This window comes from Vulpes vulpes, chromosome 2 (assembly GCF_048418805.1).
Source record: "Vulpes vulpes isolate BD-2025 chromosome 2, VulVul3, whole genome shotgun sequence".
In the NCBI taxonomy this organism is placed as follows: domain Eukaryota; kingdom Metazoa; phylum Chordata; class Mammalia; order Carnivora; family Canidae; genus Vulpes; species Vulpes vulpes.
The window spans coordinates 3247635-3270812 of NC_132781.1; the positions used below are offsets into that span (position 1 = coordinate 3247635).

The window sequence follows — 23178 nt, forward strand, 5'->3', positions numbered from 1 at the left end:
AGTACGTCTGTAGGGCTCAAGGAGCAGGTTTGGCTTTAGTCTGGGGGTGCGGGCAGTTGTGCTGGGGCCTTTGGGCTCCCCCGGTCAGAGGAGCAAAGCCGTCACAGGCATTTGCGGATGACACAGGGCTGTCCTGGGGCGAAGGCGGGCGTTTGGGAGACCCTGATGGGGTAACACTGGCTGCTGGGGGTCGGGTCAAGGTGGCAGGTGCCCATATTTGTCCGTAGACTGAAGAGGCTTCCTAAAGAAGCCTCCAGGGGAAGATGGGGCAGGTGCAGGGGGCGGGCAGGACACGGGCTGGCTGGCACCTCTGTGTGTAGCACGAAGCTCGATGATGTAATTGTTGTGCTGAGATTTTTGTTTAAATTTCCTTCCTTTTTTCCTTTTTGTTTCTAACCAAAAACACTTCTGATTCTTCTTCTACCATTCCCCCCTTCCCCACCTCCCCCCGTTTTTTCTCCTTCTGTCCCCTCATCCTTCTTTCTGGGCTCTTTCATTTTTATTTTTTTTTATCTTATTTTTTATTTTATTTTTATTTTCCCTCTTCACTCACGGCAACCTCTTTTAGACCACCAAGTTTTTATTTATGTCAATAACTGCAGGCCAGCACCCTGCGGAGGGCAGCCGGCAATGACCTCCGTCCGCCCCTCTCACCACTGTCCGAGCTCACCTACCCCAGGAAAACCACTCACCCCGTCGCCGCCGCCTCCTGGCCTGTCCATGCAATCAGGTGAGCCGTGGGCGCAGGCCCCCGGGCCGGCCACTCCTCCCCTGTGCTTAGCGTGTGCTTGGCTGGTGAAGACGCGTGCGGTCTCCAGCCTTGCAGGATGGACGGTGGTGTGCGGCTGGACAGGTACAGGGCCTATCCTGCACCGACTTCCTGTTTTCTCCCTCTCCATCTGGCGGGGGAGCTTCAGCTGGGCAGAGGCAGTCTGGTCTCTGCCGTCCTGATCTTTTCACTTTTGTCTTCGTTGTCCATGCCTCCACCGTGTCTGTGTCGGGGTGCTGACGTGCCCGCGGATCCCTCCCCAGCCTTGTGACAGGATTCCATGGGAGAAGAGAAAGGCAGGAGTCCCAGAAGGACCCTGCTTGAGCTCAGAAACCTATGACCCCGTTGAGGGGCGTCTTCTTGCTGCCGGTATCATTCTGTATCTCTCACCAGTGCTCCCCGAGCTCTTTGACTCCTTAGCCCCACCCAGGGACTCCCCGCATGGGCTCTCCTGGCTGAACCCTCACACTGGCTTACGGAGCTTTGGGCAGGCATCCAGAGCAGGGACGTGTGGTTCTCTGGGAGCTCTGTTCGGGCTCCCCAACACACCCACCTCCCATCCCGTGACATGGGGTGCTTATATCCCTTAGGGTGTTGGGTGGCACATGGCTGAGTTACTGACACTTGGCTGCCCACTGGCTGATGGGGCCTCATCAGCTGGGGAGGGGGGAGGAAGGAAGCTAGGCGAGGCCAGGAGGTGGTTTGGGTGGTTTGGGGTTTCCCCAGGCCCCGATGTGTCCTCCTCACCATCCGGCCACTCCTTTGGGTGCTGCCTGCTGCACCCCCTGTTGTGCAGCCCCTCCCACCGTCCTGCTCGGGCTGGACCCAGCACAGTATTTATGCACGTGGTAGATCCCTAAATGTGGAAGGTATTTGCTCTCTTTGTTTGTTTGTTTTCATTTTGGACATACAATCTTTTTTAAAACTTCCTAGAAAACAGTAAGTAGTGTAGTAAGTAGTACAGGCCATTCAGGCGTCTGTCCTGGTTTAGGTAATGCTAGTCCTGTTTGATTCCGTAGCCCTTTGAGGGCAGCGTTATTGTAGCTCGGTCACAATGAGAAGAGGGAATCCCGGAGCAGAAGGTTGACTCTTACAAGGTCACATCGCTGGCAAGACGTGGGTCAGAGAGCCTAACCTAATGGAGCTCCGGGTCCGGCCCCTTCCTCGTCTCGCTACGTGATCGGCTGCGAAGTCCGTTTCCCTGATTTTCCAGAGCCCCCGAATCAGAGGAGAATCCTTGCGTACGATGTATAGAACTGCACTGACCCTTCTTAAGAGGCTGTCGTCCTGGCGCCAACACCTTGAGGCTTGTGGGCAACTTTAGAGAGGCTTCTCTGCTAACACATTTATGTTGAAAATTAGTAGCATTAGTTGGGGCACCTGGGTGGCGCAGTCACTTGGGCGGCCAACTCTTGATTTTTGGCTCAGGTTGTGACCTCAGGGTTGTGAGATCGAGTCCTGCATCGGGCTCCGTGGTCAGCAGGGAGTTTGCTTGAGATTCCCTCTCTCCCTCTGCTCCTCCTCTCACTTGTGTACGTGCATTCTCGCTCGCTCTCTGTAAAACAAATCTCTTTCAAAAAAGAAGATCAATAATACAAGTTTGGAAAAATACCTCGAACTGCTTGGCGATAGAAAACAAAGAGAGAGGTTTTGATTTTCAGTGAATTTGAATTTTATCACTTGTGTCATTTCTAACTCCATGTAATTTACATGTATCTGAGATTCACAGAGGGGAGGATGGTGGGAAGCCCTTACCTGGATGGGCAGGGGGCTAGGGGCGGACAGGAGGTGCCTGCCTATGCCTCAGAGCAGCATGTCTCCACAGGGCGCTTTCACCTGCTCCCAGACCATCCAGCCACCTGAAGCTCCCCATTGGTCCCCGCTCCGCATCACTGTCCAGTAGCCCCCGACCTCCCGGGACGTCAGACCCACAGAGCTGCTCCTCCGCCCCTGCTCCCCCGCCTCAGGTCAATGGGGACTTCCAGGCCCCTCCACACCAGCTGCCAGAGGCCAGCAAGTCCCCCCAGAGCCTCTGTAAGAAGAGAAAAAGGAACCGCAGGGGAGAGAGCCAGGGGCAGGGCTCAGAGACATGCACAGCAGGGGCAGGCTCTCTGGCAAAGAGAAGAAGGAAGAAGAGGAAGCGCACGGAGGCCGTGGACGTGTCCCCCCTGCAGGAGGGGCAGATGCAGCAGCAGCCCTGGAGTCTCGAGTGCAGCAAGGAGGCCCGGGCAGAGGTGCCCGCTGACAGACTAGAGGACAATGATGGACGGCAGCAAGAGAATGGCCAGCAGGTGGGGAGCGTGACCGACAGCCACCATGTGAGCAATAGGAAGAGGAGACGGAGGGGAGCAGAGGGCCTCAGTGCAGAAGACCGCCTCCAGCAGAACCCACCTTGGCACAGGTGAGAGCTGGGAGCCGGGCAGCCCGGCACCTCCACCAGCACCACGGTCCGTCCTAGCTGGGTCATCTGGAAACCCAGTGTACTGGCCGGGTTTCTGGGACGTGACCGTCTTTAAGTGGATGGGCTGGTGAGTGGATGGCATCCTTGCATGGCCAGCCCCACGTGCGGGTGGTCACGTGCCCCCAGGTCAGCAGGCGCTGTGGCCCCATCATCTGGCCTGTAGGACTCGCCTGCCCTAGTTGGCCCTGACGTCTCGGGCATGGCTGTGGCCCTGGACCACTGGCATGCTTTGTCCTGCTCGCGTCTGGGGCTGTTTCTCAGGTTGGCTCTGCTGCAGGCCTGAGGCCCATGCAGTTGGGAGGCCTGGGGTATCTGGACCTGAACCCCCACTCCCACCCTCCACTTGCCCAGAGCTCACTGTTGACTCTGACTCCCAGGAGCTGCTCTCCCTTGGACATCGTCGAGGTGGAGGCCACGGTAGCATCTCCAAGGAAAAAGAAAAAGAAAAACAGACCACGGGAGTCACGGCAGGAAGTGGAAGAGGACGAGCACCCTGACGCCTGCCCGAGCGAGAAGCAGAGGGGCTCTGCGATCCCTGGGAGCCCGCCCCCACCGGCTGTGAACGGCCGGCGCCCTGGGGACCGAGCAGGTATGCGTCTGCAGGGAGCGGGGCGGGGGGGGGGGGGGGCTGGCGCTGCGTGGGTGTGTGCCCTGGCATGGGGGCCCCGAGGAGCAGGGCTGGGCACAGGACTGCCATACGTCTAGAGGTGGGGGTAGTGCCAGGGGAAGCGCAGGGATGCGGACCTCTTACTGTGGCCCTAAGTCTGTCCCCATGGGCACCCCCCCCCCCCGGGTGTAGTCAGCTGAAGCTGCTCTGAGAGAAGGCACAGGGACACGTGAACGTGTGCGTGTTCTTGGAATATACAGTTTCTTCTTATTCAAGGCTCTTCCTTTTGGGAGAAGTCGCAGGCCCTCCAGCCTGAAGTTTTTGTCCAGGACTAGACTCATGAACTTGAAGGATCAAGTTCAGAACTTAACCTTCCTCTGCCTGTTGCTATAGTTGGGCCTTTCTTTCTTTCTTTTTTTTTTTTTTTAAGATTTTATTTATTCATTCATGAGAGACACAGAGAGAGAGAGGCAGAGACACAGGCAGAGGGAGAAGCAGGCTCCATGAAAGGAGCCGGATGTGGGACTCGATCCTGGTACCTTGGGATCATGCCCAGGGCTGAAGGCGACACTAAACCCCTGAGCCACTCGGCTGCCCTAGTTGGGCCTTTCTGAAGACGTGGCCACTTGCTATTGGGGTCCTCAGGCCCTCGGTGCCCATGGCTTAGCGACTTTTCCTGGTTCTGTGTCCTTGTTTCCATCGGGCTCAGCTGGGCTCTCCTGATACCGTGTGTCCATTAAGGGGAGGGTAGAGGGCACCCTGCCTGGGAGGGGACCAGCATGGCTGCAGACTCTGAGCTCTGCTCTGCAGCTGGGGATCTGCTTGTGATAGTGCTTCTGGGGGTGAGCGGGCCGCTGGGTGTGGTTTGTGTTGGTCGCCCAGGTGGTGCAGTTGGCTCTGTGTCTGACTCTTGTTTTCAGCTCAGGCCATGATCTTGGGGTCCTGGGATCAAGCCCCACATCAGGCTCCATGCTCGGCTTGGAGTCTACTTGGGATTCTCTCTCTCTCTCTCTCTCTGCTCCTCCTGCCTGTGTGCTCACTCTCTTGCTCTTTTTCTGTTTCTGAAATAAATAAAATCTTAAAGAAAAAAAAAAAAAAAAAGACCAAACGCTAGGGCTGGGCAATGAGGAAGGTGGCCAGTACGTCAGAAGAAAGGCTGCACAAAGGTGGCAACAGAGCAGCTGGAGGTGGTCCTGAGACCGTGGGGTTCGCTCTGTTAGCTCACAGACACGGGGAGATGCCGCTGGGCCTCGGAGCCCGCTGCCTGGGGCGGGTGCTAGGGTCCCGGGGCCCCAGCCCCTCCTCTGTTTGCTCTCTGTCCTGAATATCTAAAGAGTTGGCTCCGCAGTGAAGGGCATTGACGGCTGAGGGACAGAGTGTTGCGGGTGGCTCTGCGTGGCCCCGGGGCCAGGCTGTGCTGTGGACAGCAGGGAGTGGCCATGGGGCATCGCACTCCGGATGCCGAGCTCAGAGGTCATGGGGTCATTGATAAGTTGGAGGCCAGGAGAGCAAGGTTGGGCTTGTGTTGAGGGAGGGGAGTCTGTTGTGGCAGTTGGAGGGGTTAGAGGGGACCAGGCAGCGGCCGTTTCTAGAAGCCTGAGCAGGGTGGTCCGTGCTGCCACCATCCGGCTGTCATTGGTGGCCAGGCTCTTCCAGGACAGAGCTGGGAGTCAGCCTCCCTGGGAGCTGTAGTGCTTTGTCGTACCCTCCGGTCCCTGCTGAGGCTCATTGTCACCCTTCCTGTGTCACCAAGGGCGCATGCTGCCAGGTGTGGCTTTTTAGCCTTCTTTCGGGGGCTTGGGTTCTTAGGCTTTTCAAGAGTTATTGGATGGTAGCTCTTCGGGAGGCAATCAAGTACCTCATTAGAGGCAAACGTCCGTCCGTGTCTGTGATTGCAGAGCCAGCTCCAGCTCCTCTTGGGCCCTGGAGCAGAGAGAGGGGGTGCGACGTGCTCCAGGAACTGCTCAAGTATTCGTCAGATAAAGCTTACGGGAGGAAAGGTACTGGTGTCGGGATGGGGCGCGGGCATCCCAGGGCTCCCTGACTGCCACCATTGCACGAAGTCCAGAAGCAGCCCCCCGGGTGGGTGTGCTGTGTGGGGTCCCGAGCGCTGCCTCCTCCTGGTGGGGGGGCACGGGAAGCATCCGGCTGTACTTCGTCAGACTCAAAGAACATGGGACCCTTGTCTCTCCGGGGAGGGCGTGGGTTTGAAAGCAGCTAAACTCGGGGGGCTGGCGGCACAGAGTGAACAAGATTTGAATTTAAGGGACAGACCCTGAGTGTCCTGCACACGGACCTCTCTGCCCGCCCTCGTCCTTCTCTGCGTGCCCACTTCACCCGAGGGTGCTGCTCGAACACGCTCAACGTGTCAGGAGTAGGCCCATGGGATCGTAGATGCTGTTCTGGCAGTGAGTACATGACCGTGCTGACGCCCGGGTCTGTTACAGTGTTGACGTGGGGCGGCGAGGTGTCGGCTGTCAGCCAGGACGCCATTGAGGACAGCAGATGGGCCCGCGCGGCCACGGTGATCGACGACTGGGACGAGGAGTTCGATCGAGGGAAGGTACGGGTGCGCCTGCTGCTGGCGTGGCAGGGCGCTCACGGTGGCCCCGCTGAAGGCCGGGCAGGGAGGACGGGACCCTTTGGGGCAGTTTGAAGTGGCAGTGACATTGTAAAGGGGTCGAGGACGAGGCGGGCTGCCAGGCTCAGAGGCCGGCCTGGCCCCTGTGACTGTTGTGTGGCCACAGACGAGGCGCTTGTCTCCGTTGCTCTGTTCCTTAGGAGGTGGGGGGGGGAGGGGACTCCTCCCTCTTAGGAAGAGTAAGCCTGTTGCGTAGCAATTCGAGAACCACGGCCCCACCCAGTGGGCCTTCACTAGGGGCCCCGGCTACCGGGGGCGGGAGGGCCCTGTTGGGGAATCGTGACACGTGGGGTTTCTCCGTGTAGGAAAAGAAAGTGAAAAAGTTCAAAAGAGAGAGGAAAAGAACCTACAACGCCTTCCAGAAACTTCAGAGTAGACGGAACTTTTGGGCTGTGACTCATCCAGCTAAGGCTGCCAGCCTCAGCTACCGCCGCTGACCCTGCTGCTGTCGAGATGGGTTAGTGCGGGGAGCTGTGGGGGCGGCTGGTACACGTGCGTGCGTGTGGGGAGGTGTATGCAGCGTGGGGTGCGTGGTGAGGTGTACGCTAGCGTGATGTGAGTGTCTGTGTGTGCGTGTGTGCTGGGGAGCGTGCGGGGCAGGCCGTGCGTTGTCCAGGACGCCACCTAATGCGTGTCGCCCGTGTGGACACGCGCTGCAGGGTGTCGGGGGGACCCCCAGGGCCTCCGTGTCGTCAGGAGCCGTGTTCTGTGCCCCACAGCCTCTGGACGAGGGATCCGTCCCTGGGCCCTGTCCGTCTGAACTGAAGAGCGGCCTTGTCGGGGCCCCGCTGCAGGACGGCCCGCAGATCTGGGCTCCTTCGCCCCGGGACCTCTGACAGCGCAGACCCCACGGTGGCTTGCGGAGCGGGCAGCGGCACCCCGGCTGGGAGCCTGGACGGCGCGGTCTGTGGGCGAGAGCAGGGAGGACGGCGGCCGCGCCCCCGCCAGTGCGGGCTCCTCTGGGGAGCGTGGTCCCCGCTGCTGCTGCTGCTGGCGGCCGGCACTGCCGTCCGGTCCCGCGCCCGCCGATCCGCGGGGCAGGGGCTGTCTGTATGCCTTACGCGTCCCCCTCAGAGCGGAGCCGGCCGCCCCACGCCGCACCCCCACCCGCGCGGCCCTCCCTTGCGCGAGAGACTCCAGGCCATCCTGGAGAGCGGAAGGCTCGCAGCGGTGTGCCAACACGCCTGCCTCTGCAGCCGCCGTGGGCCCTGAGGCGGCTTTGCCCTCCCCCCCAGCTGCAGCGACCCACGGGTCTTCACCGAGGTGGTGGTCTTGGGGTAGAATCCTTTTACTTTACTACTTAATAGACACGTTCATTTTGACCAGGTCTGCGGCTTCCATTAGCAATATATTTCCTTTCCCTAAAACGCAATACTTGCTTTATTTGCTCAATTTTGTGAGTGCTTTTGAATTTAGATGATTGTAAGACTCAAGAAGATCACTTTTTTATCTTGCTCAAGCTGTGCCTGCGAACTTGTTGTTTAATAAATACGGGCAACCCTCAGCCAAGGCGACGTTTCCCAGAGAACAGACACGTGACCCAGTAGCAGAAGGCACAGAGGTCAGCCCCAGAGTGGCCCCCCGGTTGCCCGTCTCCACTTCCTCTCCTCCAAAACCCCACGCGCGGAGACAGACGACGTCTGGCGTGGACCCGCCTGTCCCCCGCGGCGGCTCTTCATGGCCCGAGGCCCCCCGACGGCCTGGTCTGGCACCCCCGTGCCACCTGAGCTTTGCCGCTTCCCTGGGGCCTCGGGGGATCCCGGGGGCCTCGGAAAAGACTGTTACCTTTTAAGGGGGTCGGGGTCGAGGAGGTATGTTCATGTTTTCTCGTGGGGTTTTCTTTTTGGTTTTTCTTCCTGTTCTCATATTTCCCTTTGAAAAAGGTGGGGGCGAAGCATGATGCGGGGGGGCCCAGAACTGGGGCTGCCTCTGGTCCCAGCGGGGAGTGAGCGGGGCACTGGCCGGGTGCGGGCTGGGAGCCGTTGCTCTCTTCTCCGAGGACAGGGAACCCGCACCTTGTTCAAAGCCGCCCCACCCCCGCCCGGTGCTCTGCGGGGCGTCGTCTGCTGCCCCAGAGGGAAGGCAGCTGCCTTTAGGGGCAGCTCATTTTTTCCCCCTTTCAGTGTTGACCTTCGTTCCTGGACAGCCCTGTTTTTCTGTGACGTTCTGTAGTTGGAAAGGGAAGCCGTTGTCTGCAGCAGAGTCTGTCTTTTCGTGCTCCCTCCTCTCCGCACCGGGCTCTTCCCTGTCCGCTGTGTGATTATGAGAAAACGTGCCCTCGTGTCTCGGGCAGTGCTGAGCACTGGCCCACCGACGGCGTTTATCACTGTTCCGTCGGGGCAAACCCTTCCCGGCCACCCAAGGTGGCCCGGCGACCTGGGAAGGGGAAGGGTGGGCCCCGAAAATCAGTCCACACTCTAGGGGACGTGTAAATATGTAAATATATATGAACAACTAAAGCTTTTATAGTAGCAGTCACTTGGTTGACTCAGAATGTGGGTTTAATTTAACTTTGTGTTGGGGGGGCGGGGTCGCCTCTCTCCGGGGGTCCCGGGCGGCCTTGCGCACCTGCCTCCTCCCAGTGGGCTCAGTCCACGTCCCCGAGCACCGCGCCTCCGCTCCAGGGGTGGGGTAGCCCCGATGTTGCCAAGATCCTGGTGCAATAAAACGAGTTTTTGTGAGCCCTGCCTGTGTCTTTGTGGGTTTTTTTTTTCCTCCCTTTGATTTTGGAGAGGGAACACCCCAGCCCCAGGTGCAGAGGACCCGTTCCCCACGGTCTGCTTCCAGGTAACCGGTCGGTGCGTGGGAAAGTTTGGAGCAGGTCTTCATTAAGGATAAAGAAGAATAAAGAGATTGATTTAAACGGATTAGGAAACACATTCTTTTGAATTCGAGAAGACCGAGGAAGCCTTTGAAGTGGCCCGCCAGGCCTCGTGGGCGATTCTCAACGGAAACTTGGGGGCCATGTTCCACTGAGGTTTGCTGCTGTTTTGAGGGTTTTTTTTTTTTTTAATTTTAAAGATTTTATGTATTTATTCATGAGAGACCCAGAGAGAGGCAGAGAGACGGGCAGAGGGAGAAGCAGGCTCCATGCAGGGAGCCCAACGTGGGACTAGATCCCGGGTCTCCAGGATCAGGCCCTGGGCTGAAGGCGGCGCTAAACCGCTGAGCTCCCCTCCCCCCCAGGCTGCCCTGTTTTGAGTTTTCTTACTGAGCGACATTTGGATTTCTGCAGGGAAAGATGAGGGAAATGATAGGTTTCACTAAACCACGCGTTGTCCTCGCGGTCGGTCGGCAAGAGCGACACGGGCCTGGGCTCGCATCCCCGCGGGGCAGCCCCTGGCGGTTAGCACGTCTCCGGCCCCTCCCGCCCCCGACGCCCGAGGCCAGCGAGGGAGGGTCAGGGTCTGGCTGATGACATGTCCTGGAAGTTGGGGGAGGCCAACAGGGATGGCAGGTCCCAGTGGGGACACCCGTGACCAGGAGGTTACATTTGACCAGAGCAGCACCCGTGAGTGGGAGACGAGGCCGAAGCAGCCCAGGCGGTAGCAGGTTTGCAGGGAGAGACCTCTGGATGCTCCGGGACACCCCTGGGCAGGCCTGTCCCCTGAGTCCTGCCACTCCTTCCGTGCAGCGTCCCTGAGCCTCCCCCCCTCCCCGATGTGCCCCTCAACCTGGGGACTGCACCCCGTCACTGTGGGCGCTTGATTGGACAACAAAGTCGGAACAGGTGAGGTGAGGCCACGCCTGCACCCAAACCAGGTGGGGCGGGGCAGTTCGGGGTGGCAAGCCAAGCCCACGTGCACAGAGCGGGTCACGCGAGTGGTCACACAGGCGGGACCCCGGCGCTCCTGGTCCTTTCCCGAGCCGGAGCCGGAGCAGCCAGCAGCCGTGTGTCCAGATGAGCAAGGCTAACTCTCTCGGGCCTGGAGGGCGGCCTGGGTGGGAACCACGGGGAGGGTGTGCCGAGCCTTTCCTCCAGGGCCACCAGCCAGATGGGGCTCGCTTGAGTGGTGACAAAGCTTGAGTGGTGACAAAGCGAAAGCACAGGGTGTGTTTTGCTGATAATTCCGGGGTGAACCACAATTCACGGCCTGCGAACGTTGAGTCCCCTCGAGCTCCCGCGCTATTTTCAGCGATGGTTTACAAGGTCTGATTTGCACGTCGGAGTCCGGAGGCTGACGGCAGGGCGAGGGCCCAGGAGGTCGAGGACACGGGGAGAAGACGGGAGGATGACCGGTCCACAAACCGGCCGACGGTTGCTCCAGGCCCGAGGGGACAATGGCCGCAGAAGTTGAGAGGTGGGGGTCACCCGGGTATTTGGAGACGGAATCGAGAGGAGAGGCAACAGAAGCGGAAGGTCCAGGGAGAGGATAAGACAGCTGCTGGCTTGGGTGGGCAGCCGAGTGGCAGGACCAGACAGTCCCAGAGAGGCAGGTGGGTGACAGGTGCCCCAGGCCCACGCAGCCAGGCCTCAGGAATTCGCATGTTATTGGAACAGGGACGGAGGGACAATCCCAGGTGTGAGATGCAGGTGAGCCATAAGCCCTGAGTCTTGGGATTCTGAAAAGTCCAGGTGCTTGGCCGCCCCCGGGGAGACAGCTGGGATCATTGTCGCACCAGCGTGCCCTCCAGCCCAGAGTAAGGCGTCGGTGTAGACAGGACACGGGTAGAACGAGCTCTCAGGTGGCACCTGGCAGTGGGGTCCCCCCGGCCCGTCAGCCACCCGCGTGCTCGGAGGGGCCCCTGCCGCTCGGTGCGTCCTGCGCCCCCTCCCCGGCCTGTGTCTGGAGCAGCTGGCTGGCCCTTGTCAGCTCCGCTTGCCCTTGAGATTTGTCCCTGCCCCCGCCGCTGCGGTGACCCCTCCAAACGCTTTTGCCCCACCCTGCGTGCGGGCCACTTATTCTCAGCAAACGTTTCTAATCCCCTACAGGAATCCCCTCCCGCCCCACCGTGAACGTGAAGGCGGCAACCGCCTTCTCTCCGTCTCCATCTGCTCCTTTCTCCCCCAGCCTGATGGTGCCAGGCCCGTGGCAGAGTCGCCTGGGCGAGTGACTGAAGACTGATATGAATGGAATTAGAATCCGGGGGAGAGGCTCGCCTCGGCATTCAGGGCCTTCCCGGGGAGTCTACTGGGCGGCCGGCGCGGGGAGGTCCTCTTCTGGTGCCGCGCCTCAAATGTGAGCGAGCATCAGGATCTCCGGGGGGCCACGGCGACACCCAGGGTCGCAGCCCGTCCCCCCACCCCCAGCAGTCTGACTCTGCCGGGGGGGCGGGGACGAGAGTGTGCATCTCTGACATTGCGGGGGTTTGGGGGGCGCTGGCCCTGATCTGCTGGCTCTCGTGTGGAGCAGTCAGCGGGGCTGCGAGAAGGAAGAAGTCAGGGCTATGGACGGAGGACCTACCCCCGATCTCTGGGGACGGCCGCAGACCCCAGGGGCCCCCTCGGTAGGGCCGGTGCCCCACCTGTACTGCGCCAGCCTCTCCCGCGCCCCCCCAGCCACTGTCTCCCCCAGCCTGGGCTTGCTCTCTGTGCCTTTCTCAGGACAACTCCACCGTTACCGTCGGCTCCTGCCTACACGTCTCACCGCCCAATCCGTGGGATCCTACTGGCAAGTTCTTGGCTCCTCATTTGTGTGCCTCCTCTTAGCGAGTCCCGGCCTGGCGGCCCCTGCGCAGCTGGTGGCCCACCGCTACCCCGCTGCCCAAGCCAGCGCGTGGCCGCCACCCGGCACGCCTCCCTCCCATCGTCCCCGACACACGCCAGCGACAAGAGTCCCCTCCCCCTGGTTTCCCATCGCCACTGCCTGGCTCTCCACTTGGGCCATCACCACTTTGCCCTGCACCCCAAAAATCAAAGCCCTGCTTCCTGCTCTGCTCTCCTGGGCCCCCCGGACAGCCTTCCAGGACGGAAAGCCCTAGGCAATCACCACTGCCGACAGGGGTGCCCCACACCTGCCCCCACACGGAGTCACCTGGAGCCACCTGCCCCGACGCGGCCTTGGAAAGTACCGGGGAGCCCAGGGCCTGGGGCTCTGTGAGGGACCGCCGGTGGGGCGCGCTGTCCTGCCTCGGACACCCAGGGAAGGGTCCGCGTGGGCCAGACCCCCTCCCGGCTCGCCATGGAAGGCAGGCGAGCCGCGGGATCAGGACCCCCGTTCCCACCGGGCCTCTGCCACCAGTGAGCAGCGTGAGTCGGGGTCACTGGTCGAAGCCATCACGACTGTTGTCACGGTCACGCTGCGTGCCTCACCTGCGTGCTCGCGCTGGTTTTATTCTTTTTTTTCTTTTTTTTTTTTTTTTGCGCTGGTTTTATTCTTTTTTTTCTTTTTTTTTTGCGCTCGTTTTATTCTGCCTCGTGTCACCGGGGTGCCGACCCCGGGGTCCTCGGGACTGAGGGCTCCCCTTGGCCGCTGGGCCGGGCCTTCGTGGACGGCGCGCAGGGAATCCAGGGGCTTTTCCTCGAGCGACGGACTTCTCCCGCGGCGGGTGTTAAGCGAACGCATCGCCTTCCTCGCTAACAGCCGCGACGGTGGAGTGTGGCCTTCGAGAGGTCGCCGCTCTCACGGTCCTACAGGCGATCGTGTTGGCACTCCTTCCTCCCCTGTACCTGTATTACTCTCGTTCCTGTCCCACCGGGCCACGCTCAGGAGCTTCGGGTCGGCAGGGACCGCGGCCACCGTCTCCGGCAGGGCCCAGGCCAGCGCCCTGGAAAAGCCACTTGCAGGAGCGTCGCTTATGACTGCGCACGTGGCCTCTGCTCGGAAGCGGGCGCCCCCTCCCCTCCACCAGCGTCCCTGGCCTGAAGCGCTTCGGGCTCCACCGCTCTCTGCCGTCACCCTCGCCGAGCCCAGCCCCGTCCGGCCCCCAGTGAAGCCATTTGGGCAAAGTCTGGCTGGAACTGGAGCGTCAGCCGCCCCCCCCCCCCGCCCCCATCTGAAGTGAGAGCCCGGATCGCGTGGCACGTGGCCAGCTGTCTCGGGCGGCGCGGGAGCTGCGGCGACAGCTGGATACAATCAAGTTCCATTACAAACAGATTTTAAGTGCCGTTCGCACGGAAGAAATTGCAAGCTCTGGCAAAATAAAATCTGGGGGTTTTCAAAGTAAGACAATGCCCCAATCTCGGCCTGCGTGAGCGGTCTGGCCTGTGGCCTCTCCTGCACCGGGAGCACCCTTTCTGCCCCCGTGCGCCGCCTGCCCCGACCCTGGGGCTCCCCCCCCACCCCCCGGCCTGCCGCGTGGCCCCCGGGCTCGTGTTGCTGAGGACACCTGTCTGCACCTGTTCCGCTCGCTCACCCGGGCTGGCTCTTCCCCAAGAGCCGCTGCCCGGCCTTCCAGCTTGGCCTCGGAGGACGGAGGGCTCACGCTGGGGTCGGGCAGGCGTCCCGGGGGCTCTCAGTCCTCCCATGTCTGTTTTAGAAAAAGGAACCAGAGAAAATACGGGCATGAGGAAGAATGGAAAGGCAACGGTAAAGTCCTTAGCATGGTACCATGTGTTAAAAATTAATTTAAATGTTTTTTTTAATTTTTATTTATTTATGATAGTCACAGAGAGAGAGAGAGAGAGAGAGAGAGAGAGAGGCAGAGACAGAAGCAGGCTCCATGCACCGGGAGCCCGACGTGGGACTCGATTCTGGGTCTCCAGGATCACACCCTGAGCCAAAGGCAGGCGCCAAACTGCTGCGCCACCCAGGGATCCCTTAAAAATTAATTTAAAATAGGTATAAAATGGGTACACAGGGCGCCTGGGAGCCTCAGTGATTGAGCGTCTGCCTTCGAGTCAGTAGTGATCCCAGGGTCCTGGGATCGAGTCCCGCTTTGGGCTCCCCGCAGGGAGCCTGCTTCTCCCTCTGCCTGTGTCTCTGCCCCTCTGTGTGTCTCTCATGAATAAATAAATAAAATCTTTAAAAAAATGTTTTTAAAAAAATGTTTAAATAAAATAGGTATATATTGGGGCACCTGGGTGGCTCAGCCAGTTAAGTGTCCCACTCTTGGGTTTGGCTCAGGTCACGATCTCAGCGTTGTGAGATAGAGCCCCGCACTGGACTCCATGCTCAGCCCTCTGCCCCTATGCAACCCCCTAACCCCCGCTACCTGTAAAATAAAAGATACATTTTTAAAAAATATTTTATTTATTTATTCATGAGAGACAGAGAGAGGGGCAAAGACACAGGCAGAGGGAGAAGCAGGCTCCACGCAGGGAGCCCGACATGGGACTTGATTCCGGGACCCCAGGATCACACCCCAGGCCGAAGGCAGGCGCCAAGCTGCTGAGCCACCCGGGTGTCCCTACTTATTTTTTTTGAAGATTTATCTTTTAGGGATGCCCGGGTGGCTCAGCGGCTTGGCGCCTGCCTTCGGCCCAGGGCGTGACCCTGGAAACCCGGGATCGAGTCCTGCATTGGGCTCGCTGCATGGAGCCTGCTTCTCTCTCTGCCTGTGTCTCTGCCTCTCTGTGTCTCTCATGAATAAATAAAAAAAAAAAATCCTGATTTCACTTTAAAAAAAATAAAGTAGGTATTTATTTGGTGTATGGTATTTAACAGCTCTGTTCCCCAGGGCTGCCACAACAAAGCCCCACCGACTAGGTGGCTTAAAACAACGGAAATTAATGCTCTCCCCCTTCTGGAGGCCGGAAGTCTGAACCCTGCAGAAGGTGTCGGCTGACCCACTCTCCTTCTGAAGCCTTTAGGGCACAATCGTCCCTTGCGTCCTCCAGCCCCCGCAGCCCGTGGCCGGTGGCTGCATCCCTCTAACCTCTCCACCACCTTCCCATGACCTTCTCCCCTGTGCGTGCCTGTGTCCTAGTCTTCTTTTCTTACAAAGTCACCAGTCCTTGGATTAGGGCCACTCTCCTGACCTCATTTTAATTTCATCACATCTGCCAAGAACCCATTTCCAGATAAGATCCCAGTGTAAGGTGCTGAGGGTGAGGGTTTCAAGATCTTTTTGGGGGGACACGGTCCAACCCCGACAATATGGGAGGGTGCGTCGGGAAGAGGCCCTCCCCGTGCTGTTTCTCTGCCAATCAGCTCTCCTCCAGAGGCGGGCATGGCCACCCTGCTAGTGACCGCCTGCTAGCGTGGACGCCCCGCGAGGGCAGGGCTCTCGCCCCACTCCCTTCATCGCTGTGTCCTCAGTACCTTGAGCGGTGCTTGGCACAGCACAGGCTCCCCCAACAAATCCATGTCGCAGGCATACATGTCTATTACCTGTATACATATTTTTATTACAAATGGAAATCCTGCAGTTCTGTCCTTGCTTTTCTCACCTCATACAGCTTGGGAATCATCTCGTATTGGTAAATACGGAAATCAGCCTCAACCTCTTTAAAGCCTGCAAGTGGGGGCAGCCCGGGTGGCTCAGCAGTTTAGCGCCTGCCTTGGGCCCAGGGCATGATCCTGGAGTCCCCGATCAAGTCCCACATCGGGATCCCCGCAGGGAGCCTGCTCCTCCCTCTGCCTGTGTCTCTACCTCTCTCTCTGTGTCTCTCATGAATAAATAAATAGAATTTTAAAAAAATAAAGCCTGTGAGTGGTCCTTTGTAATGAAACTATCATAGCACAGCACCCCGTACCCTGTTGAACAGTTTCTTTTTTTTTTTTTTAAGATTTTATTTATTTATTCATGAGAGACACAGAGAGGCAGAGACACAATTCACGTCTCTCATGAATAAATTAATAAAATCTTAAAAAACAAACAAACAAACCCAGTCAAGCAGTATGCTAATCGCAGCGATTAGCACTCACACCAGTGCCCCTCACCATCCTACTGTGCTAGGTTTGGGAGTTCAGATAACAGTTTTGGTGTTGATAGTGAGAATTAACCTGTCATCTGAACAGCTTTTCTTCCCAAGTTTTGGTCACTGAGCGAGCTCAGGTGGCAGGAGACACCTGTATCATGGTGTTGGGGGAAGGGAGCCAGCCGGAGAACATGTTGAATCTCCTGGTGACTCCGGCCTAGAGAGCTTGCGACAGGATTAAAAACCCAGATGTCAGGGAGAGTCTCGGGGCTCCACTCGGGTGAAGGGTGATCACCCCGTTAAAGCCAGTTGATTCTAAGAGCGTCGAAGGCCAGGCCAATACAAACGACACGCAGCCGGATCAGTGAACACACACACGTGTGTGCGTGAAGGACGTGGACACGCTAGGGCCAAAAGAGGACTCCCTGCTGCAATGCCCCCTGTAAGACTAGACCATCTGGAGACATCAGTGAAGATTAAGCTCAAAAATCCACCAGAATCAACTTTTTAAGAGAAAGAACATAATCTACACCGGTATCTAATTTCTGGAATTATTTGGAAGAAGCACATGGGGGATGTACCTAAGGAAATAGAGACCATCTTCTTAGATTTTTAGGGAGACTCCAAGGTTTTCCACCGAAGGCTGGGCTGGTCAGTTTGTGAAATTAAGAGGGATGTTTGTGAATGAGCCAATTTCTTAGAAGAGCGGGCCCGAGCTGTACCCCCACCAGGATGTATAAAGAGTCGGGTTCTTCAGGCGGAAATGCTGAAATGCACCTCGTCCAACAGAAATGACCGTCAGCTGCGTAGAAGTTGAGCGGGAAGCAGGGACAGATCTAGCGCTTCAGAGATCAGTTCTGGGCGGAAGCCTAGATTTTACAGGCAGAGGCTGCACTTTGTGGGTAGGAAAAGGTCCAGAGGGTTGAGCTCATTACCCAGCTCACAAAGCTAATCAGGAGCAGAGGGACACCTGGGTGGCTCAGCGGTTGAGCGTCTGCCCGTGGCTCAGGGCGTGATCCCAGAGTTCTGGGATCGAGTCCTGCATTGAGCTCCCTGCATGGAGCCTGCTTCTCCCTCTCTCTGTGTCTCTCCTGAATAAATAAATAAAATCTTAAAAAAAAAAAAGAAGAAGATCTGATCCCAGGGATCCGAGTGGGACTCCCTGCTCTGTGGGGAGCCTCCTTCTCCCTCTGCCCACCCTCTCCAGCTCGTGCTTTCTCTCAGATACATAAATAGAAGAAGAAGAAAAAGAAAAAGAAGATCTGAAATAAAAAGCACAGTTTCCTCATTTATTCTTTTTCCTCAAGAGGAAATTACTCTATATGTCTGTTTTTATGTCAGTACCATACTGTCTTGATGATTACAGTTTTGTGATTTAGCTCAAAGTCCAGAACTGGGGTGCCATGAACTTTGGTTTTCTTTTCCAACAATCTTTCGGGATCTTTCCTGGCTCAATACAAATTTTGGGATTATTTGTTCCAGCGCTGTGAAAAATGTTGATGGTACTTTGATAGGTCTTGCAATGAATGTATAGATTGCTCTGGGTACCAGGGACATTTTAACAATATTTGTTCTTCCAATCTAGGAGCAGGCTACATTTCTCCACTTGTTTGTATCCTCAGTTCCTTTCTTTTTCTTTTAAAGGTTTTATTTATTTATTCACAAGAGACACAGAGAGAGGCAGAGACACAGGTAGAGGGAGAAGCAGGTGCCCTGCGGGGATCCCAATGCGGGACTCGATCCCAGGACCCCAGGATCATGACCTGATCCCAAGGCAGATGCTCAACCACGGAGTCACCCAGAGGCCCCTCTTCTTCAATTGCTTTCCTAAGTGTTCTGTAGTTTTCAGAGTATAGTTCTTTGTCTCTTTGGTTAGGTTTAACTTAGGTATTTTATGGCTTTTGGTGCACTTGTAAATGGGATCAATTCCTTAATTTCTCTTTCTTCTGTCTCATTGTTAGTGTGCAGGGACTCCCTGCTCGGTGGGGAGCCTACTTCTCCCTCTCCCTCTGCCCCCCCCCAGCTTGTGCTTTCTCTGTCTCTGTCTCAAATACATAAATAGAATCTTAAAAAAAAAAAAAAAAACAGCAGATCTGAAATAAAAGCACAGAGTTTCCTCATTTATTCTTCTTCCTCAAGAGGAAATTACTCTTCTTTGTTGCCTAGAACAATCGGGAAGTCCTGGGAGGCATACATCAGGGTTGGCCAGTAATGAAACAGGCTGCTGAGAGGGGTTACGCCTCCCCCTGAAGGAGATATTCCAAGAGAGGTCCCGTCAGCTTTCAGGGACCTTGCCAAGGCCTGGGCTGAGCTCTCCTCCAGCAGCGGAGGGACAGCACACTGTGACGGGTGTAGGTGACTGGAGGTCTGCGCGCCAGGAGGGGCTGGGACCATCCCGTGTGACGAGTGTTCCTGAAGTCCCATTCAGCGGAGGCTCTTGTAATTTTTACGGCTCGCACCAAACCAAGAAAGAGCCTGTGTATCTGGGAGTCGGCTAGACGAGTGGCATTTTTCTTTCTTTTTTAAATCAACAACAGAAATATGTTCACATGTTTTAAAACAACGAGGCAGCACAGAAAGACTGTGACCAAGTAAGTATAGAACGGAAAGTAGGTCTCAACTTCCTTTTCTCCCCGTTTATTCCTGGCTTTAGTGTATCCTTCTAGAAACACTGTTTTGCACGAAGCAACACACATATGCAGCATTTGTATCTACCAGTGAAGTCTTTCAAAGTGGACAAGTGTAAGGTGGTGCACTGGGGATTAAAATACACTCAAACTGTCCATAAAAGTTGTGAGCTATCATTGTAGACGAGCTGGCACTGTCAGGAAGGAACGGTTCCAGCAGGGAAGTCAGCCAAGACAGGGCTGGACTGGGGACAGGAGGGCCCACAGGAAGAGGGCTTCACCTTCGTCTCCCTTTTGTGAGCGCTCTAAGCCTGCAGAGGTCTGTGTGGATCTCCACCGAGTTCCTGAGGCCCTGCTCTGCGTCTGGGTGGGGAGTCGCCAGTCATCGGGAGGGGAGCTGGTGCGTTCTGGGGCTTTCATTCTGCAGCATTGGGATTTTCCCTCTGGTCACAGAGAAAACAGCCTCCAACTTTCCTGGTGTCTTACTCGATCCCTTGTATTTTTTTTTTTTTCTGTCTTTTGAGTAATTCCTTTAAAAGGTGAGGTAGGAACGCGGTAGGGTAGGTGGGGTGTAGCATGGTGATGTTGGCAGACGTGGGGAGAGAGCCCACCGCCTGGTCCTCTGCTCTGTGTGCCCTGGCCTCTGGCTCTTTGTCTGAGAGCTCTCAGGACGGATTTCCAGTTCACTCTTTGGTCCCCTCACTGGCTAAATGCAAGCCGATACCTGCTAAGGAGGACAGCACCTGGACAGCAGAGGTCCCCAACCTGCAGGTGCAGAGCTCCTGCCCTGGCCAGGAAAGGGCAGCTCGCTCACCAGGGGCGGGGGCACGGGGAAGCCCGGTGCCGGCGAATGTCATGCAGGGCACGGTCCAGAAACGTGTGGCTTCGGGATGCTGCTGGGAGACGAGGTGCCTCCCTTTGGAACTTGATCCAGGACGACTGAGCAGCTCCCGAAAGGGACAGGGACGGATGTACAAATAAGCAGCGCAGTCAGGACACTCCTGGGCTAGCGCTGGGATCACAAAAGCAAACGAGTCCAAGGACAGGGCCCTCCCGGGCGAGCTGGGGCCGGCGTGACCTTCCAGGGTGACGTCAGCGAGGACCACCCTGCCCTTGAGTGGCCGGACGCGCGACCTTGGGCCCGTGGGCGGCCTCCCGCCGAGCCGCCCCGGCGAAACCCGAGATGGGCGGGGCCCGCGGGGGCGGGAGGGGCGTGGCCTCCGGGCCGGGGGGCGGGGCCGGGCGGGCGCGCGTGCGCAGGCGCGGGTCTAGGAGTCAGCGGCAGGCCTGGAGGGGCGCGCGCGTGGGCGGAGGGCGGGGCTTCGGGCCTAGGGGCGGGGCCCGGGCGTGCGCGCGTGCGCAGACGCGGGTCTAGGAGTAGGCGGCAGGCTGGGAGGGGCGCGCGCGTGGGCGGTGGGGCGGGGCCTCGGGCCCAGGGGGCGGGGCCCGAGTGTGCGCAGGCGCGGGCCCGGGGCTTGGCGGCGTGCCTAGGGGGACGCGCGCGTGGGCGGTGGGCGGGGCCTCGGTCAGGGGGGCGTGGCCGGGGGCGCGCGTGCGCAGGCGCGGGCCCGGGGGTTGGCGGCAGCCCGGGAGGGGCGCGCGCGTGGGCGGGGGGCGGGGCCTCGGGCCGGGGGGCGGGGTCGGGCGGGCGCGCGTGCGCAGGCGCGTGCGGGCGGCGGCCGCGTGCCGGGGCGCGCGCGGGCGGCGGGCGGGGCGCCCCGCGGGAGGCGAGGGGCCGGCGGCGGCGGCGGCGGCGGCGCGGGCCGGGGGCGGGGCTCTGAGCGGGCGGAGGAGCGCTGGGCCAGGCGCGGCGGGACGCGGAGGGCGAGCGGCGGGGCCGGCACCATGGAGGAGGACGACAGCTACGGTCAGTACGGGCAGCCCGGGCGCGGCGGCCGCCCCCTCGTGCGCTTCCTGCGGGTCCCTCCGGGGGGCGGCGGGGGCGTGGGGGGAGGCCGCGCGGGGCCCCGACACCGCCCCCTGGGCGCGGGCCTCGGTGGGTCCGCAAGTTGCGCGCCGGGTCCGCGTCTTTGTTCCGAGCGGGGCGCACCCACGCGGGCCACCCCGGGGCGCCCCCCCCCGCCCCGCCTGACCCCCGGCGGCCGGGCCCCGCGGCGGGGACGCCCAAGTTGCGCCTGGGCGGGTGCGGATCGCCCCTGACAGCCCCGCAGCCCGCAGCCCCGCAGCCCCGCAGCCCCGCAGCCCCCAGCCCCGCCTGCTGACCGTGCCCCGAGCCCCCCCCCCCCGCGCTGCCTGCCGGCTCGCCCGTTAGCACGGTGCCCGCGGGAGGCCCGGGGGCGAACTTGTGTGGCCGCGTCGCGGCCCGGGATGCTGCGGAGTGGAAGGTGCCGGCGCGGCCGCTCGGATCCGCCGGGGCAGGTCCTGTGTCGCGTTTATGCACAAGCAAGTCCTTGCGGGACCGGGGGCGCGGGGAGGAGGCGGCTGTGACCTGCAACTTGACCGCGGGCCGCGCACGAGGGAGTGTGCAGCTGCCGCGAGCCCCGCTGGCCTCCGGGCGTGCAGAGCCGTCCCCGTCCCCTACTTACCTTCCAAGTTAAAGCCTTAGGTGCTTTCCTTCTGTGATGGAAACAAATGCATATATAGATCACCCCCGACCCCCACCCCCACCCCCACCCCCACCCCCAAGGACTTTCATCCCCTCCAGACCTCTCTCTCTGCACAGGAGGAGCCTCCTCCAGCTCTGCCCGCTGCTGCTTCCTCTGCCTTCTCTTGCCATTTAATCCCTGTGGGACCCCGCAGACCTGCCAGGCTCTCTTCGTGCCCTGTGCGAGCTGGCGACCTTACCCACCAGGCGAGGCAGGAAGCTGTTGGTCCGGTTGCTTTTAATACGGTGACTGCTTTGCCAACAGGCATGACACGAATTTGTACTTGGAAGGGGTAAGGGCAGTGGGTGCCTTCGTGTCCTAGGGCAGCTGTAGCAGATTAGCACAGACTCAGTGGCTCCAAACAGCATCAACTTAGGATCGTGTGGTTTTGAAGGTCAGAAGTCCAAATGTGGTCTCTCACTGGGCTCAAGTCAGGGTGTTTGCAGGGCTGTGCTCCCCTTTTTAGTGGGGGGTGGGGGGTGGGGGGTGGAGAGGGGGCTCTAGGGCTGTATCCATTTCTTTGCCTCTTTCAGCTTCTGGAGGCCACCTTAATTCCTTGGCTGGGCCACCTTCTCTTTTCAAAGCCAGCAGGTAGCCCCTTCTCGTTTCTCTCTGACCTCTGCGTCTTTTTATTAGGACCCATGCGATGACATTGGACCCACCAGGATGATCCAGCATAATGAACGACCTTAGCTGTAGAAGGGTAATCCCACTTTTTGCCACATAGGGTAACATAGTCATGGGTTCTGAGGTCAGGTCGTGGACATCTCTGGGGGCTGATATTCTGCTGACCACACTTAAAGATGAGAAAGAAGTTTGTTCTTCCCCTTTATATGGTTAAGAATGTCATCTTCTTTGTATTTTGGAGGAACCAGAAAGGTTGAATTAACAAAGACTTCCCACTCATAAGGTTCACCACACAGAAAGTACCTAACAGCTTAAGATGATCATACAAAGAATAAGATTCTCAGCTCCTTAGGGTTTCCCTTTGTCTCCAGAGCTGTCCATTTCCCTCGTAGGTTTTACAGTGGATTTACCTTGAGGGATAAGACAGCTATTCATATAACATTTCGGAAGCAGCTGTGTGCCCCAGACTCATGAAGCACATGGAATGTCTGCCCAGACGCTCCCTTAGCAGCTAGCACCTCTGTTGTGTGGGGAGTTGGCTTAGGACGCTACCGCTGTTTTTAACGCTGTGTCTTTGGAGAGATGATAATGATTTCCTAGCTGCCGTTTGGGCCTAAAAAACTTTTGGAACAGAACTCCTTTATAATATGCTGAAGGAAGAGAATGAGTTTTAGAGCTTCCCTGTTCCATTACAGGGAATTTCAAAAACCCAACAGAACAGCCCTTCTTGACTGCACACTCTTTGGTGTTCTGTAGGTCCGGTGAGTGCACCACTGAATTGGGAAGCCCTTCCCCATACCTGTAATACCAGATTGTTAATTCAGAGGTGAGGAACCCAGCTCACTGCACATGCGGCGTGGCACACGGGACTGTGCAGACGTGTGTGTGGGGTGGAGGGACAGTTAAACAGAAGTCCTTTTCAAGCTTAGTTTTCTTTGAAAAATGTGGAATTAGTGGTTTTCCCAAAGCTTGACATTTGAAGAAAGATGTTCCTATTGTGGCTGGTGGATCTTTGACTTACCGGTTTCTTTCTAAACACTGTGAAATAATTGGGACTTTTTCTCGAAGGCTCAAATTATCTTCTTCCTAGGTCACTGT

General features: G+C 58.3%; 2 protein-coding genes across 6 annotated transcripts in view; both read left to right on the forward strand.

The window, feature by feature from the left end:
• The window catches only part of USP36 (ubiquitin specific peptidase 36), a 39043-nt gene extending 29884 nt beyond the window's left edge, over window positions 1–9159 (forward strand). Inside the window, exons 16-22 of one of the 2 annotated variants that reach the window (XM_072746494.1) lie at window positions 603–730; window positions 2595–3170; window positions 3608–3819; window positions 5736–5837; window positions 6285–6400; window positions 6784–6935; window positions 7198–9159. In XM_072746494.1, the coding sequence (XP_072602595.1) occupies window positions 603–730; window positions 2595–3170; window positions 3608–3819; window positions 5736–5837; window positions 6285–6400; window positions 6784–6915 (1266 nt within the window). In that variant the 3' untranslated portion in view covers window positions 6916–6935; window positions 7198–9159. The remainder of the gene's footprint in view (window positions 1–602; window positions 731–2594; window positions 3171–3607; window positions 3820–5735; window positions 5838–6284; window positions 6401–6783; window positions 6936–7197) is intronic. The other variant, XM_072746496.1, reaches the window with a different exon arrangement.
• Window positions 9160–20571: 11412 nt separating this feature from the next.
• Window positions 20572–23178, forward strand: part of CYTH1 (cytohesin 1) — a 77806-nt gene continuing 75199 nt past the window's right edge. The window contains exon 1 of one of the 4 annotated variants that reach the window (XM_072746498.1): window positions 20572–20714. In XM_072746498.1, coding sequence (XP_072602599.1) covers window positions 20693–20714 — 22 coding nt within the window. In that variant the 5' untranslated portion in view covers window positions 20572–20692. Of the gene's footprint in view, window positions 20715–22835; window positions 22907–23178 lie in introns of those variants that run through there. The other 3 variants (XM_072746497.1, XM_072746500.1, XM_072746501.1) reach the window with 3 other exon arrangements.